The 14,376-nt window shown below is 42.7% G+C and overlaps 1 protein-coding gene across 6 annotated transcripts in view; it reads right to left on the reverse strand.

Moving 5' to 3' along the window:
• The window catches only part of LEPR (leptin receptor), a 78,811-nt gene that overhangs the window by 28,911 nt on the left and 35,524 nt on the right, over positions 1 to 14,376 (reverse strand). For all 6 annotated transcript variants that reach the window (XM_025212548.1, XM_025212550.1, XM_025212545.1 and 3 more), the window contains exons 6-9: positions 13,448 to 13,593; positions 12,173 to 12,317; positions 5,899 to 6,192; positions 5,603 to 5,720 (exon numbers count right to left, since the gene is read on the reverse strand). In XM_025212548.1, the coding sequence (XP_025068333.1) occupies positions 5,603 to 5,720; positions 5,899 to 6,192; positions 12,173 to 12,317; positions 13,448 to 13,593 (703 nt within the window). The remainder of the gene's footprint in view (positions 1 to 5,602; positions 5,721 to 5,898; positions 6,193 to 12,172; positions 12,318 to 13,447; positions 13,594 to 14,376) is intronic.

Consider the following 14,376-nt stretch of genomic DNA (forward strand, 5'->3'; position numbering starts at 1 on the left):
TTACCTGCCTCTCTGACAGTGGGGAAGGGAAGGCGAGCTGCCAGCGGACAGAGAAGTCCCTGGGCTGCGTGGGGGCTGGTGCTTCCCTCCACATCAGCAGCAGCCCTCTCCACCAGGCGGCACCAGCCTGAAGGCACCCAGCTCGGGCAGTCCCAGGGGGCACCGCAGCCACAGAGGGAAGCACCGGGCCCCCGCACAGCTCAGACAAGCAGGCAAGCTCTTGGCGGGGAAACTAAAAAAAAAAAGATCAGGCTCACCACTTTTCTCAGGCAGAGCCTGCTTTCCCAGGCTGCTGCCAGGCTGCCTGCAGGGCTTTCTGCAGAGCCACACGGAGCCCAGTGCTTCGCTCTGCAACTGTAACGGCAGCAAACTAAAACTCCTCGGAGGAGTTTTAGTTTGCTGCACCTCAAGTCAGCAGCATTACACCACTGGATTTCCTACAGCAGCTGGAATTAATGTGCAGTATGCTCCCAAGGCGTGCAAACATGGACACCATTAAAGTGGTGTAAAAGCATTTAGCCCGCTTTAAAGTGTTGTGCATGCATGCCCCTCGTTTTGTCTACACATTGCCCTCAATTCTAATTCCTGATATAGATTAGGCAGGGAGGGGGTTCATTAAAACCACATCTCCCTCACCCCTGAGAGCAATCTAACCATTATCTTGTTCCTCCTTTCTGCTGGCTTTCTTAAACTAGATATTTGCTTTTTATTAAGAATGATCATAAATTAAACAAAACAATTTGTTTGAACTTCCTTGAAATATTTGTGTTAACCCAAAAGGAACTGCTTAGTTTCCCCAAGCTGTCCTGAAGCCAAAGTTCCTCTTTGATGTTTTGGTTTGGCCACCAGAGCAAAACAAAAAATAATCAGTTATTCGCACAGCTCTCACTAGGGATGAAAATAATATTGACTGGAAAAAAAAAATCTCAAAAGGTTATAATTTCAACATTGGCTTTAAATTTTAAACCAAAGTTTTAATGGTGTTTCTTTATGCACTGAACACCAATTTATAATAAATCACAGGATTGCGCTGTTCTAAGTAACACACTGAAGTAATCTGTGAAAATAAACATTTCTTTTATTTTACATACCAAACAAAATATTTTCCCCTCTTGGTGTCCTAGCTGCACCTACAAAATCCAAACTCTTGTAATCATTCACTGTTCTGAGTCTGAGGGTTGGTTTATTTTGATTAAAACTTCACCAAGTGGCTCATGCAGATAAGGTGCCATATATTCCTCCAGTTTACCTGCTCAAAACCAGCCCAAGTCTGAGAGAAAGCAGACTGCTGCCTGACTGCTGTCATGACCTATGCCAAATACATTTACACAATATTTCTAGTCCCTAGGAAACATATGATCACCATGCCACTGCTCTCCTATAGATCTGTCCCTTGGATAAGACGGATTTTCCTATTTCTAGTGCCTTCTCGTTATTTTCCTCCTTCCCTCTATACATTTTCCTCATTCACTCCTTTTTGGTTCTCTTCTCCTCCCCCTCGCTGCTACCCTCTCTCTCTCTTTCACCTCGGCCTATCTTCCATGCACTATATTTATCCCTGCCTGTGGGGCAAGCATACTAATTACCAGGGATCCAGGTTTTCTGTTTCCCATGGAAAAACAGCGTAAACTGCAGATTTTACCTTTTACCAGAGGCAAACATGGATTTCTCATTTTACAAGAGAAAATCGCAGATTTTGCCATCTTGCAATGAGCTCCCTGCAGGCTGGAACTCTGCCAGACTGTGGGCTTGGGTTCCCTCCCTGCTTCCTTCTCCTAGGGCCTCTGAAGCCTGGACGGCACAACCCAGCACAGCTGGGGACAGCAGGGCCACGCGGCAACCTCCTTGCCACTGCTCACCCCCCCACTGCGCTTCCTGAACCCGCCACTGCTTTGAGGGGTGCAGCCCCATGCTGCTGCCCTCACTGCAGCCCCATGCGCAAGAGATGCGTTGATGGGACCACGTAGGGCAAGCAGTGGTGAGATCCCCACGGGGGCAAGCAGCAGCGAGGAGACCCCCATGTGGCTCTGCTGCTGCCTGCCATGCTGGGTTGTGCCCAGTGGGCTCTGGAGCTCCCAGGGGAGGGAAGCAGAGCAGCAGGGAACAGTGGAGCCACGTGGAGAAGCTGCTAGTCGCTGTTCCCTGCCACCCTGCTTCCCGCCTCCAGAGCCCAGCGGGCATGACCCAGTGCAGCAGGCAGCAGCGGAGCCATGTGGAGAACCTCCATGCCACTGCTCACCCCATGCTGCCCCAGCAACATGCCTCCTGCATCTAGGGCTGTAGTGAGGGCAGTGGCACAGGGCTGTGACCCTCAAAGCAGTGGCAGGCATAGAAGATGCAGTGGGGGTGTGAGCAGTAGCAAGGAGATCCCTGCGTGGCCCCGCTCTCCCCAGCCATACCAGATCATGCCCGCCAGGCTCCGGAGGCCCCGAGGGAGTGAAGCAGAGTGGTAGCCCGAATCTGCAGCCTGTGCCTGCCCTGCATACAGATCCAGGGGGCGTAGGTCCCCTCTGCCCCCTGGGAGTGTGTGTGCCAGCAGGGAGCCAGCCTGCCCAAGCCTGCAGGAGTGCAGAAGTGGGGGCAGAGGGCTGTGGGCCTGGGTCCATAGCCCTGGCAGTTGGGGGCCCCTTCCAGTAGGATTGGGGAAGCAGGGGCTCTGGGTGGGGGGCAAGGGGTACCAGCAAGGCTGTGGGGGGAGAGTGAGGGGCACCAGCAGGGCCAGGGGGGCTGTGGGGGAACTTTAATTTTAATCACGGATTTTGAGGGTTTTAGCAGAGAATTTGGTATTTTTTAGCAGAGAATTTGGTATTTTTTTACCAGGACCAGGATCCCTGCTAATTACTCCACAACTGCGTGGAGATCAACTTCAGTCTGTACTAAGTGGAGTCGGAAATGCAACAGAGGATCAGGCCCATGAGCAGGAATAGCCACTATGGTACAAAGGTGCAACAAAGCAGCTAGATGCCTGGGGTAGCAGGACACAAGGGGGCAGCACAGAAAGTGCAGACAGAAGTGACAATTTTTGCCCCGTTTGGCCCCTGAAAGTGCTCTACAGCCTTGACCAAACACAAGTGCACAGCTGCAGAGCTCTTTAAAAGGGCTTGATCCCATGACAATGTGAACCCTCATTGCAGGAGGGTTCAAATGAAGATGCTCAAAAAAAGATCACCTTCATTAACATCTGTCTGCACATGCTGGGAGCAGGAGTGGGCTAACAGCTCAGCCCTTCTCCCAGTGCTGTCTTCATAATGGGAGAGGGGAAGGGAGCAGAGGGAGTTTGGTCTGGGGTTTTTTCTGCCAGCAGTGGGGAGAGGGGCAGGGAGCTCCAATCCACCCAACCTACCCTCCCAGCTGAAAAAACCCTAGACCAAACTCCCTTTCCCCCCCAATCTGAAGACAGAGCCAGGACTGGGAGGCGGGAGGGACCTGGGTCCCTCCTTGCCACTACTAGACAGGGAGAGCAGCTGCAGACTCACAGCCGCTCCAAATTGCAGATAAATCCCCCAATCCCTGGGACCCAATAGAGAACATCTGTTGGGTCCGGGGAAATCGCTGTAACTCATTGTGCTTCCTGCAAAATGCTATGAGTTACAGCAGAAACCTGCACTTCTCTCTGCACCTTGAGCTCTAGCTGCCACCATGCTGTCAATGCAATTGTGTGGCTGTGGAAGCAGTTTCTAAGTTGGCACCTGAGCTGTCCCTTTGTTCTTCACTGGATCTCTCTTGATTGACACAGTTATACTTTCCTGAATTTGGGCTTGATACTTTACAGGGTTGGGCCCTAAATGCCAATTTAAATTTGTTGTTTGCCAAAGGGATTCTCACATATTCAGTCCAGCAGGGCACAAATACAATGCTTTCTGCTTAATAAGCCTTTAGTTTCCCATTTCATTTATTTAACTAACACAGTTCTACCAAAATTAAAACATTCTCCTTCTAGTAAAAAGGGAGAGAGACCGCTTTTCCAGAACCACTGGATAGTATCTTAAGTCATAATTGGCAGACACATGTGAATGGCTCTGTAACTATACCACATATAACTACATTTCTCTCCCAGCATGATTCCTACTCTGTTCAAAGGGGTTTCAAAAATGAAACTTCAGTTACTTGAAGAAGCTGCTAGTAGTCACAAAAACACAATGTTTTCTAATATTGATGTAGTGTTTAGAAAAAGGGGGAAAAGGAATTAAGACTGCAGAGAAGACCCCATGGATGGAGAAGATGATCCAGAGAAAAAAAGTTTACCAATTATGGAACACTATTCTAACTTGAGGGGTGAAACGGTCTCTATTTGAGAAACCTATCTTCTAGGTCTTTAACTAGCTGGGACTGTCAGAATCACTTTAAATTAGAAACTAAGGGAAAAATTACAGAAACAAAAGGAACAAGTCTGAATAGGACCTCCCTTTTCCAAAATCATAGCAGAGATTTTCTATTGAGTTTTTCTAAAAAACAGCCCAGATTCTGCCATCTATTACCCCAGAGTAGGTCTAGAATGATCTCATTAACTTCAGTGGTATGAAAGAGGTCAGAATTTGGTTCCAAGTCTGCCTCTTCCTTCCAATTCAGCTATAAGACTAAAAGCAAGGTCAATTTTTCTGAACATAAGAGCATAGAGTGAGCAGTACTGAACTCAAAATCACTTCAGCCAATAGGGCTGCTAAAAAACCAAAGCAACATTTACTATAATTTTCTCTTGAACAATATCTATCTCACTTGGGGCCCTGCTAAATATTCAGATTAAAGCAGGATAAGAAACCAGTTATTAAATTGTTACACATTTTCAAGCATTAACTTTGTAGCTAACTGGTTCTGTTTATAGCTTGATAGTCATTTTTATGGTATGCTAATTATTTTGCATGTGTGGCTGCTGTAAATTTATTGTATGATTAACCCATTAATTGTGTGATAATTACTTTTCACATGTGGCCAGTATAAATTTATTACACGATTAACCAGTTAATTGTGTGATATATGTAATGTGTAGCAGGGGCCTTGGAGTGAGACAGCTTCCAGACTCAGATTTATATGCCCTGCATATATGGACTGTTTTAATTTATACACACAAGCAACTAGTCTCATTCATACAAATTATGATTCAGGCAAATTCTCCTCTAAGAAAACCCATACAAATCTAAGTTCCATTTAATAAATGTGAGATGGGATCTGCATCACAGAAATAACAGAAGTATTTAGAAGGAAAAATGGAAGCTTAAAAGGCACATTACTTTGCTCATTAAGGACAAGGTCCTACCAACAAAAAGCTCACACCAAACACTCACAACATCATTATTTAATATTTTCTACCTAAGTTTCAAATGCTTCTGGCCATCCTATTACAGCTGACATCCAAGTACTGCAGAATGTCTAAATAAAAATTATATTGTGTATTTTGGGTATCTAAATGACCTAATTTGTACACATGGAATATGTGCTGAAATCTGCAAGTTCCAGCTTGGATGCCAGCTGTAAAGCCAGTTAAAGATTGGCCTGCAAAGCTACAGCAGATCATATATAACCTCATAAAGATTTACTATCTTTTTCTGTAATATTTCAAGTAAAAGTCTTCAAACAAAAATAATGCATTAAGAGCTATACACACCTGTAGTATCTTAGCTGCAAAGAACTCCCCATAAGCAACATGATTGTGTTTGCGGACCATCTGCAAGTCATTTTAGTCAAGTACCCATCAGTTTCACATGTGATATTGATATTGACATCTATGTAAAACACATTGAAAACATTAATATAAAACATAGATAAGACTGTTAATACACAAAAATATGAATTACAACTCGCTATCAACTGCTAAAGGCTGAATGGAATTTTAAACTGAAGCATTCCAACCATATAAAGTTCTGAAGTTCTTGGTAAAATTGAAAGCATCTTGAATCTTACCTACTACATATAATTCAGCATATCTGTGATGACATTCCCTACTTTGATGACAACAGTACAACGCATTATAGAAGAATGTTCCTCTAGGTTTTGTTGCATTCAAGTTGAAAAGCGTAACTTTGCTTATGTGATCATTCACAAGTGTGTACTGACTTTCTGGGATTTCTTCTGCTAAATTTAGCCACCAAACAATCTTCTTGGACAAAACAATCTGATTTTTGTTAATATAGATGCAGTGAAACGAAACATTAGAACCAACACTTGTCAGTATCTTACGAGGAAAGTACATGACTTCTGTTACGGGAGAAAAGAAAACAAAGAAAGAAAAAAAAAAACCCTTGTGAGAAATGAAAATTCAAAGAAGAAAAAGTAGCTTTAGAAAATCATTTAATGATTCAAAATATTCACTGTTTTTAAAGAAAAAGTAGCTTTAGAAAATCATTTAATGATTCAAAATATTTACTGTTTTGAACCTAGCTCCTAAACAAAGAAATCCAACCCTCCCAGTGTGATGAGAATTAATGAATATTGGAACAGCTGCAGAAGACCCAATTACTTTTTTGTAATTACTTTTATCTATCAGACATATATGGACAAGTACCTTCTATATTTCCAATCACACCAGAATGAAATGACAAGAGGTTACAGGGCCTACAGCATAGTCTTACACATACAGTAAATTTTCATGTACTTTTCAGTGCACTTTTTTGAAAATGTTGGACCTTTGTCAATAGGTGTTTTCACACTTCAGACAAATAGCCATTTTAATGCTGCAGTAGTTATTTTTCAAGCTAAAACTATGTAGCGCTTTTCATGCAAATACACACATGCAATTAATTTTATAACAAACCATTAGAAATGTACACATGCTCTCAATTAAAATAATTAATTAAGTCATTGCGAGACAAATCAAGTTTGCATTTGGAAAAATCCACTAAAATTGGCTATTCTCTGAGTGCCAACAGCATATAAAATGATGAAGACATATTAATAGAATGATTACACTCATATTTGAATATTAACTCAAAGATGCATGATGAAAAAAGACAGTACAATATTAGGTCTTATGCTTATAGTGCATGTACACGGTATGCTAAAACATGTTAGTTACTTTGCAGAAGCACCCATCACGCACTTAATACATCGTTGACCTACCTTAGAACATTCAACAGTGCATTATTGAGTGGTGTCTAAAAGTCTGAAAGTGTAAGTCTTCAAAAAGATGCATAATGAGCTTTTGTAAATATTTCATATCTGTGCTTTTCACACAAGAAGCACAAATTTTCAGAACTCTATTATAGTAAAGAAGCAAAAATCCAGGGGTAACTTATGCAACAGTACATAAAGTGGAACAAATTATTTATTGTGAAGACAAAATGACAAAAATCAAATCAACACTGTACAATTTTATACATGGTAAAAAACACAATGGACACAGCTATCGGATAAATAAGAGCAAGCTGGGAAACATTTATGGCAAGTGGGAAAATATCCAGTCAAACTAAATTTCTGAATAGAAGATTATACTAGCAACATGTAGGACAACATTTTCAGGCAACATCTCAGCAGCCTTGTCTCCCTGATCCTGTGTTCTCTGAAATCAAGAGTGAAGTTCTCACTAACTGTGGCATAGCAAAATCAGGCCCTACAACAGTTACTGAAACTGGACCACAGCCAGGATCTAATCCTGACTGTATCAAATTAATCAGAGTTGTATTCTTACCAAGGAGATTATAAACCATTTTTGAAGTAGCCAAACAAATGGGGGCTAATGAACAAAAAACCAGTACACCAGCTCACCAACATCTTGATTCCAATTTTGCAAACTGCATAAAAGTATGTAAGGCCATTCCTAGCCAGCCATTCACTAATAGGAGTAAAGCCAGGAGTAGGCAATTATTTCAGCTGGAGGATTGCTTAATGAGTTCTGGTGAGCTGTTTGTCCTGATTTACGTTTTTGAGTGGTGTATACAGAGGTGATTGCATCATAGTTCAAAATAAGTCTTAATCTTGTATATTGTGGGGTGAAGGATGGGCATGTGGGGTAGGTGTGCGGGGCGGGGGGCTACCCACATGGTAGGACCTGAGAGATGGCTGTAAGTGGGGGGACTGAGGGAAGGACAGGGGGCTCGTGCAGCAGAGTTTGCCTGGGCAGTACAGGTGCAGTGTGACCTGTCCCCCAGTCCACCCCATGACTGCCCCCGCAGTGTTTCACATGGGGCTGAGCCCCGTCCACGGCAGCTTGCACTGTGCTCCTGCCTGCCTCAGCCCCAGCCAGCAAGCACAGCTTCCCAGCAGGTCTGCTCCCAGTGCAGCTGCAGCTGCCCAGGTCCTGCTCAGCCCCCTCACCTCCAGCAGCTCCTCCTCCTGCCCCTGCTGCACCACTGTGGGCAGCAGGCAGCGCAGGGAAGCCATGAGGACATGCGCCAGACAGTAAATGCCCAGCCAGTTGAGGGGGAAGCTGCAGCCAGGCAGCTCCTGCCCCAGCACATAAGGCTCCTACCTGCAGGTGACTGCTCATTGCACTGGGCAGGAAAAGTAGGTGGAAGGCATCCAGGAGCTGAAGCCCCGGCACGCTGGGGCAGGAGCTGCCCAACTACAGCTTCCTCACTCCACCTGGCTGGGCATCTGCTGCCCAGTTAATGTCCCCACAGGTTCCCTGCACTGGCAACTGCCCAGAGCGCTGCAGCAGGGGCAGGAGGAGGAAGAGGAGAAGCCACTGGAGGCAGGGTTATTGAGTAGTACTTGAGTGGATGCTGTAGCAGTGGGAGCAGCCCCGCTGGGAACCTCTGTGCACTGACAGAGGCCAGGGCAGGGTAGACAGGAGATCACTGCATAGGCTGACCTGGGCAGCAGCAGGTGGGGCTCGGCCCCATGCAGAACATCGCGGGCCAGATGCAATCAATTGTTGGGAGCCAGATCCAATCAGTTGAAGGGCCAGATCCAGGCCAGGGGCTGTATTTTGCCCACCCTGCGTTAAACACATGCTGGAGTATATTAAAAAAAAAAAAAAAGCAGTGTATGAAGCACCTAATAAAACAGATTTGACCTTCAGTGGTGCAGAAGCTTCCATAGAAACTACTGGGGTCAGTTGCAAATTAAAGTATCCTTTGAATAGCATTGCAAAACACCATCACTTTGGTATCAGCATAGATGTTCTGATTATAAACAGCCCTAAATATAATGCTTATCAGCCATACAAAAATATAACTGTGATTTCAGAAGTGTTAATCTACTTGCATGAATGCAAAGCAACCTCTTTGTTACCAGTCTCTTTGTTGCTACCAACTGTGCTGCTGGTTGCGCTGTTCTTCCATTGGTTAATACTAACATTACTCATTTGGAAAATGGGCCAATTTATGTCTCCTGCAGCGAAAAAATTACTCACTCTAAGGCTGTCATCAGGCTCATCACAACATGACTTTCTGTCAGTGAAATGAGTATTTAATACAATTAATAACAGGATGTTAAATAAAGAGATATATCTACTGCATCTCGGTGTTTTCGATGAATTGTGTATACTTTGAGATATGCCTGCAACCTTTCCGAATGTGTGTATATATATATGTGCAGCCATATACACATGCATATTTATAATTATGTCGTTATTTAGAGCTACAGTATGGTATATGTATGTACAGAATGAGTGCCTAAAATTAAGCACCCAATGCCAAATGTAGGCATGTAATTAACCAACCTGGTAATGAAAAGGTTCAGAGGACCTTTGAAGACAGCCTCCTTAAAGACATGAAATTAGTAATTTGGACATCTAATTTTAGACTTCCGTGGTAGACCATTTTGACCATGGAGTTTGCACACAAATGCAGAACCTTGTTTGTGAAGTACACATATATGCCTGTATATTCAAACAATGACTACGCAGATAACTTTAGCAAGAGTCACTGAAATAAATTGAGAGACTAATGTTGAAAATGTCATGGGAAAACATGAGAAATATCCCTCACTTACAAGAAAAAGGGCAATTTGCAAAGTCAGTCAACTGTTATAATGACTATGTAACAATTCAGAATAACAGAGCTAGTAAGCTCTATTGTTTTAGGATCATCCTCCAGCTGACAGATTTAACTGACTCCAGAGGAGCCAATACTGTGCAACATGTCAAGAATATTTGTTTTATAAGTCTTAAATTATTCATTCATGTGTGTAATAATCATATTTTTAATTATGATGGTTTGCATTTTACATGCAAGTCTTTGCTAGCTCTGAAACCATTTAACTTCTTATACTATTGGACAATTAAAACAAAACCTGAACTAGAAAAGACAGGTTAGGTGTGTATGTGTGCATTTATAAACACACACATGCATAGCATACTTGTGTGTGCGTGTGTATGTTCATCAGGCCTTTGAGGAGTGGCAAGTATTCACTTCAGATTCAGCTGATTTGGAGGACAGTGATTCATTTTGGAGATTCGAATCGCTGTCTTGATTCGATACAGTAGAATCAGATCCAAAAGATTCAGCACCGCTTCGGAGATTCGGCCATAGACTAAACAGGCAGCTGACACAGCTGCCTCCAGCTGGTAAGTCTGTTGCGGTTGGGGGAGGGAAGGGGTGTGGGGGAGGGAGGAATTGGGGTTGGGGTTGGGAAAAGCTGCCTAGCTGGGGCCAGGGGGTGTGTTACTCAGGGAGGAGGGGCAGGGGATGCCTTGCACAGCAGTGCTCAGAACGCCTGAAAGCCTATTAACAGAATGATCTCATATTAGCTTTTTTCATAAGGAAACCAGAACCAGAAAGTAAGGTCTATAAGCAGAGAAGAGTAGTGAAAGGATCTTAGACCCTGGGGTCATGGACTTTAGAATTCTGACCAAGTCCCAAATAATATCAAACAGCTTCAAGAAAAGTAGGGCAAGGAACAGTGGGAATGGTATAGCTGCGATGGTCAAGGAGACATGCAAGAAGAAAGGGCGTTTTCAGCAATATCTTTTATTGGAACAACTGTATGGTTGGGAGAAATGTTAGACAAGCTTTTGGGCACAAAATTCCATTATTCAAGTGACCCAAAAGCTTGTCTAAAATCACTCTCAACTATACAGTTAATCCAAAAAATACTTTGCTTCTCACAATGAATGGTGAACTTTCTAGTGGTGCTTACCAGATTTGCCTAGATCTTTAATTTAAAGTTTAATTAGTTTAGAAATTCCTCTGCAAAGTCTGTTATTGGCTTCAACTATCATAAAGGAATTCAGAACTGGCCTTGCAGCTTGAGCAGTTGTACTGTGGGGTCGGTCCTACTTCTGAAGACAGATATGACACAGAGACTGCATGCCCACAAACTGAGGCTAGAGGATAAGGAAACTCACCCAAACAACAGAAAGCTAAAAAGTGCTGGGGGGATCCAAAGCACAGCGCCCCAATCCCACAATGGGGATCTCAAAGATGTGCAATGGGATTATTAGAGGAAATATATGATATGACACCAGAATCTCCAATGGGCCAGGTATTATTTTGCAAATGACAATATATTATCATAAGATTTGTAACCAAATCTTAGTACACCCTTTAGAGAATTTACTATGCATGCTTGTTACCTAATCCACTGTAGTACAGGCAGTCCTCGATTTACAATGTTTTGAATTACAATGTGTCACACTTACAACATTTATAAATTGACACCCTGTTTCAACCTTATGACGTCAGTTTCGACTTTACAACGCTTGATCCGATGCGACGCCACGCCTGCGAACAAGTTGGCTGCGTTGTTCATCTCCCTGGAGAACATCTATCCAAACTTCCTTGGACACTTTCTTTAAGAAAGCGGACAAGACTCCACAAAAACCTGCAGGCAAGACTCCTAAGAAGACTCCAGCCAAGAACCCTTCAAAAAGTCCAACCAAGACCCTTTCAAAAAAGTCGAGCAAAGTCACCTCAAAGAAGTCCTTCCAAACCAATATGATTGCTATTTACAATATAAATATATTAATGTAGCTATATTACTCATCTATATTTGATTGAGTACAAAATTCTGCGGTATTTTTGGTGAAAATAGGGTATTGGGCCTTGGTTCAGGAACCAATCCCCCATTTATAACATTGTTTCTTATGAGAAAATTGGTTCCAAGTTACAACCTTTCCACTTAAGACACGGTTTTCAGGAACCAATTGTGTTGCAAGTCCGAGGACTGCCTGTATTTTGTATTATAATGGCTACTAAGTAAAGCACATTAAATAATAGATGCACACATGTATTCATTTCCACAAAATAAACAATTGCATTCCAAACAATGGCTATTTAAATTACTGTATATGACGTACCTTCTGTGTTTAAACTGTATGGTGTGCTCCACTCACTCCAGAATCCCAGACCATGAAGACGCTTGCACCGTACTTGAACTAAATATGAAGAACCAAGCAGTGTATCATCTATAGTCAGGGAATTTTCTAAGACAGTCTTAACCACCTGTTAAGTTATCAGAAGCCATTATTATTTTGTGACACATCACAAGAATGGAGGAGTCAAAGGAACAAATAGAGTTTTAGTCTAAAAGAACTGTTTATTCAAAGTTTTAGTAAGTCACAAGTCAGTAGAAAATAGTTACAATATTTAGATGGGTTTTATTAAACATTTGATCCTCTTATACCACAGACAGAAACAGTGTGTGCTGTAATTGTAATTCATTAATAAATACAACACACACACAAAATGAGTGAAAACCTAGCTGCAGTGAAGGTAAAGGAAACTTTGCTTTTAACTTCAAAAGGGCTAAAATCCTGCCCAGGAAGAGGGAGTAGTGGAGATTAGTGGGTGTGTTGGTATGCAAGTAGATGGTACTTTGTTCCACATTAAAAGTCGGAGACTTACAGGATTCCAGTCCTTTAACTCATTCAGCAGAGACAAGTGCTTCGAATGCTGTAAGTTTTGAATTCAAAGCCCACTGCTGATTTCAGCAGGTTTAGTGAAACAGGAACTAGCAGCTGCCCTAGGCTAGGGACACAAGTTACACATAAACTGGTTTAAGTGATCAGTCACTAGTTTAAACCTGTAACAGAGGTTTAAACCAGAGACCTCAGGGGCAACAGGAAGAGGAAGCGAACACTTCCCAGGCTGTATTTATAATTTTTAGCTTATAGTTTGTCAGAGAAACAAGTATTCTTGTTCAAGCTTTTATGAATTCAGTGCTATCACCTTCCCCTGCCCTGACCCAGGCAGAGCATGGGCTGGGGCCTGGCCATGCCTTCTGCTCCAGCAGCAAGGGGGAAAAAGCCTTGGAGTGGCTGTCAGGCATGCTCTAGTGCCCCCCGGCTTCTGGCTTGAGCCACTGCAGGCATGTGGCTGCATTTCCTAAATCAAAAGTGAATGTGTTCATTTGCTTGTTGGTTCAAACTCTGCAGCTTAGCCTAACCTACAAAGACTGAATCAATTCAACCTCGGGCTTTTTGACTGTCTGTACTTAGCCCTAGAGATTAATTCTTACGTTAGCATCTCAGTACATTTTTGACACCGTGGGATCTAGACCAAAAGTTGTAGTAGATTTTGCTTAAAGAATTAGATTTATTTCACCTTAAAGCAAGCAAAACAAATAGACTCACCTGCCAAGTATTTTGAGTAGAATTCACAGAAAATTTCACTTCATACTGAAGGGCATATGATGCAAGTACTAGGCTGGACCAACAGATCTTTACCTGCCATTTGTCTGTCATTTCTAGCTGCAGGTTCAAAGGAGGCTCAGGCTTTACTGTACAAAAACATTAAAATGATTACTACACCCACTGCAGTGATTGTTGTCAGTGTGTGCCAGCTATAGCATCTTTAAGACTTACTATTCAAATCAGCAACTTCTCTCCAAACATGTTTTCAGAAGTTTGTCGTCTACACTTCAAATATAGTTTCCATAAACAAAAGCAATGTCACGTAATATTATTTGCAAGCTGTATTCTAAGTAAAATATTTAAAAACCAAGCTATATTTAGCTTAATTATTTAGGGATCACTTTCTGGCTTCACAAGTCCCTGATTTTATAGAGCATAAATACTGGCTTAAATGTTTTCCTAAAAATGGGTAGGGTAGATATTCCCAAACAGTGTGCTGTGGCACACTAGTGTGCTGTCAAAAATGGTGTCATTGGCCCTCTGCTGGGCCTGCCCCACATGGCAGGAACAGGCCCATGAACTGGACCTAGGCCATGACCAACAAATAAAGTGTGCCACTAATGTTAAGTGAAGGGGAAAAAAGTGCCCCCCACATATCAAAAGTTTGAGAAACACTGGGTTATGGGCTAGGTATATTGTCCAGGCTATTTGCTCATCTCCTAAATAAGCAGAAGCTCTCTTAGCATCTTCAACCACAGGCTTTGAATGTAGCCCTGTGCATTCTACCATAATTTCCTTATTACAGCCCTCCTAGATGGAAAGAAATACTGAAGATTTCACAAGGCTTCAACAGGAATAAAAAAAGCCAAAGAGGAGAAAAAGTGGATGCTTAACCCAGAATGATAACTGCACCAGTATAAAAATCACTC

The sequence above is a fragment of the Alligator sinensis genome, unplaced genomic scaffold (assembly GCF_000455745.1).
Source record: "Alligator sinensis unplaced genomic scaffold, ASM45574v1 scaffold982_1, whole genome shotgun sequence".
In the NCBI taxonomy this organism is placed as follows: Eukaryota; Metazoa; Chordata; order Crocodylia; family Alligatoridae; genus Alligator; species Alligator sinensis.